Source organism: Camellia sinensis, chromosome 7, assembly GCF_055761805.1.
Source record: "Camellia sinensis isolate YWXY chromosome 7, ASM5576180v1, whole genome shotgun sequence".
NCBI classification, from domain to species: domain Eukaryota; kingdom Viridiplantae; phylum Streptophyta; class Magnoliopsida; order Ericales; family Theaceae; genus Camellia; species Camellia sinensis.
Window position 1 is genome coordinate 43018805 of NC_138967.1, and position 3634 is coordinate 43022438.

At 32.1% G+C, this 3634-nt stretch overlaps 1 protein-coding gene across 1 annotated transcript; it reads right to left on the reverse strand.

The window, feature by feature from the left end:
* Positions 1-1796: 1796 nt before the first annotated feature.
* On the reverse strand, positions 1797-2949 carry LOC114311592 (UPF0481 protein At3g47200-like). The gene is made up of 2 exons (XM_082880646.1): positions 2658-2949; positions 1797-2590 (listed from the first exon to the last, which is right to left on the reverse strand). Exons 1-2 carry the CDS (start codon positions 2947-2949, stop codon positions 1797-1799), a joined length of 1086 nt encoding a protein of 361 aa, XP_082736772.1.
* Between the last annotated feature and the right edge of the window lie 685 nt (positions 2950-3634).

Genomic DNA, 3634 nt, shown 5'->3' on the forward strand with positions numbered 1-3634 from the left:
TTGCCTCGCAGCCCCCACCTCCGCCTCCGCCTCCGCACCCTGCCTCTGCCTCTGCCCCCTGCCTCCGCCCCCTGCCTCTACCTCCGCCTCTTCTTCTTCTTCTCTTCTTCCTTTTTTCTTCTTCTTTCTTCTTCTTCTTCTTTTCCGATTGAAAAAAAAAAAAAATTTCAAAACGACGAAACGACGTTGTTTTGAATTCGGGGGATTCGAGCGCCCTCTCTTTCGAGCTACGTAGCACGATTCTATATATTAACAGGAGAATTCTATTACACACATCCTATACTATATCGACTCATTAGTTATGTCATTTTCTTCTTTAGTTGTGATCAATTTTTTATTTAATTATGATTAATTTTTTTTATTTAGTTATGACATTATTTTAAAATATTTGATTATGAATTTTTTTTTATATTTAATTAAAATTTCATTTTTTTAAATTAAAACTCATAAAATATAAAACTATATTATTTTTATTTGTAATTATAAAAAATATATGATAAAAAGGCGTATACATAGTCTTTTAAAAAAATGATGTTTTCTTTTACTCTTGGACCTAGACGAACACTTAATTTGTAGAGACCCTAATTTTTATAATTACCATTAAATTCCTAACCTTGAGTTTATTTCAATAAAGCCCTTGAATTTTCGCTTAATTGCACTTTAAACCCTAGAATCGGGAAACATCGCGGATTAATTCGAGTAAACCCTAATCGATCCCGTAGATTAATAATCACCTTTAAAATCATATTATTAATTATTAGACCCTATCATTATATATTAATCACTCTAAAATTTTAATTCCCGGTAATGTCGTTTTTGCTCGGTTTCTCGCATTTGCTTGCGCTTTAATTTAACGGGACCCGAATTTATTATTTTAACTATTTTCTAATGTTGGCATATTAATAACATATATCAAGGTTTCATAAATTTAGACTTGGTCCCTATATACTTTTATTTTATTTCATTCCAACCCTTAATTGTAATATTTTATTAATTAATGTACTTGTGGTTATTAAATTATGTTTATGAATAAAAATATCTTATATATATATATATATATATGTCTTGGAGCCCAAGTTGTTGACTATATGATGGATGAAAAGGGCTATAATGGCAACTTTGACAATTTGCACTTATAAAACTTGGCCCCTTATTATTAATATTTTATTTTAGTGTAATTATTTGTATTTTGTACTTAAAAATGATGTGTATCCTCTAGTTAAACCCTGATGCATCGTTATATTATATTATCAAAATTTAAGGCGTCACATAATTAATTGCCTATCCCTTCAGCCACCACCGCAACTTGTGCATTGATTGAAATTTCCAAACCATTCGACTAATTGGTCAATATATATATATTTATATATATATATATATATATATACATATTTGTTCTTTTTAGTATTATTCGTCATTGATAAGTGAAAAGAGATCATCACAGTAGGCTCCCACTCTTCTAGAAAGAGTTTTAAAAAGTGAGTTAAAACTCATTTCTCAAATTTTAACCTATTTTGAGTCATATTATTTTTTATAATTTTTACATTTTTTTTAAAAAAAAAGACTAAAATTAATTAAAAAATTAATTTTTAACTATCTTCCTAAAACAACCTCCAGTGACACACACAGTCTAACTTCTTTTATTTGGTGGCATAACAAGAAACAAAACAAGACTTGAAGCAGAGATATCTAATTAGATTTGTAAATATGGTTTGTAACACTGAACAAAAGCAACACAACAGCAGCAACAAACGATATGAATGCCCATGGAGTGTTGAAATAATCCCATCTTAAGATCACCAACCATACATCCCATTTCCCCTGCAATGCTCATTCGCTTTGCTATAAACGTCTTCGTAACCTACATCAGATCGTATGGTATAGTTGCCAAGCTTGTTTAACATAGTCGCAACCACTTCATTGTCACCTAAAACCTTATGAATAATTCGATGGTGAGTAAGTATTTCGACATCTTTTGAGGTGTTCACGAGGCAATCCAAAAAGTTGTTATAAGCAGTGAAATAATTCCTTGAAGTATGAGGAGGGTGTTGCTCGTATGCAATTAAATTTCTGAAAAAAAACTCTGTATCGTCATCAATTATTAAAGTTGGGATTTCCATTGTCCCATTTACAAACCTTATGTTGAACAAATTCCGTCCCTCAATCTTCTTGAATTTGATCCCTGCTTCTTGGAGCTCTTTTGTAGATTTTAGGGACTTATCTTTTATTTCAACAATATTTCTCGGGGATACCATTGAATGAAATTCACTGCAACAACAATAATGCAACAGGCCTAGAAGATGTTCGATGTCACCTTCTCTTGAATTTTCAAAAGGAGCTCCTAAAAGTTCACCTGGCGTTACCCAAACAAAAGTCTTAACAGACATGCGAACTAGGTCGTCTAGTGAGTCGGTAGAATTGTTGGTCATGTTGAACAACTGCATGACGATAAAGAATGGAAGTTGATTTTCAAATAACACTAAATCAGGGCTTAAGGCACTTTCAATATGGTCAACCTGAAAAATGCAGTTGTTCGGGTCTCTCAGGTTTGTCATCTCATACTTGCGAAGCAACTCAACGATGAAGCAAACTGTCAAGAAGCATCATTTCTACAAACTCATTTGAATCAGGGCTAATGGGTTCTGCATGAAACTTACAATGTATTTCTTCAGATTCTCGTGTTGCCACAATGTATCTTTCCGCACTGGTTTCATTTCTTCGTTCAAGAAGCTGTTGCAAGTAGCCCAATTTGTGCTCTTCCATTGGTTGTAGATTATCCTTGCCATGGTGATAAGGACCAATAGCAACTACTTTTGGTCCGTAAGCCTTTTTATTTTCGTTGTGCAGTGAATCATGTACTCTAAAGATGCAACATTCAGATGGTATACTAAGTAACTCAGCAAGCTTTTTATTAATATCGAGCATAAGATCGGCACTTGTCTCTGACATGTTCTATGTCTGTGCACACAAATTTTCAAGACCATATGTCAAAAATAGTAGTACAAATTTTCATGCCTTCAATGATACCACATGTACAATTAATCAACAAGGCAAATTACATTTCTCTCTCAACTTGGTTTTCATTGCTATGAAATATGAATTAAAAATGCAAATTCAGAATTAAGTTTCTTAAAAAGACAATAAACAAGACAAGGAAATATAATTTTCAGATGCTCTTACAAAAACAAATGAAAATGAAAAAACAAGTAGCATTGAGACGAAAAGGGTATTAATATGGTTTTGTATGGCGGACCTGAACTCCTTTTTGGTATGTTTTTCGCCCGTGCAATCAATCCTGAAGTTAATCAATTAAGCAAAGAAATGTCAATAAATTTGGAGAAAATGTGGATTTTCTTAATGGTTTCTTTCAATAGGGGTGAAGATGGTTTGTTTGATTCAATTTTGAAATAAATCAAAATCAAATCACTACTTACAATTTTATAAAATTTGAAATCAATCTAACCTATGAAAACGCAGCTTGGTTCAGTTTAGTTCGGAACTACGGTTTTCATGAATTTTGCCATCATTCGTAACATAATCACAACTTGCTCAAATATCAACTAATATATCATCATTTTACAAACAAAATTGTTAGGATGATTGTTTAAAACTAGTTCTATTATTATACAACAAC

What these genes read in the sequence shown, in the direction of transcription:
- LOC114311592 (XM_082880646.1), bottom strand. Translation starts at nt 2,949, where the DNA reads ATGTCAGAGACAAGTGCCGATCTTATGCTCGATATTAATAAAAAGCTT. An exon ending in AGAATCTGAAGAAATACATT is followed by an intron (nt 2,591 to 2,657) that starts GTAAGTTTCATG and finishes GCTTCTTGACAG; the next exon opens with TTTGCTTCATCGTTGAGTTG.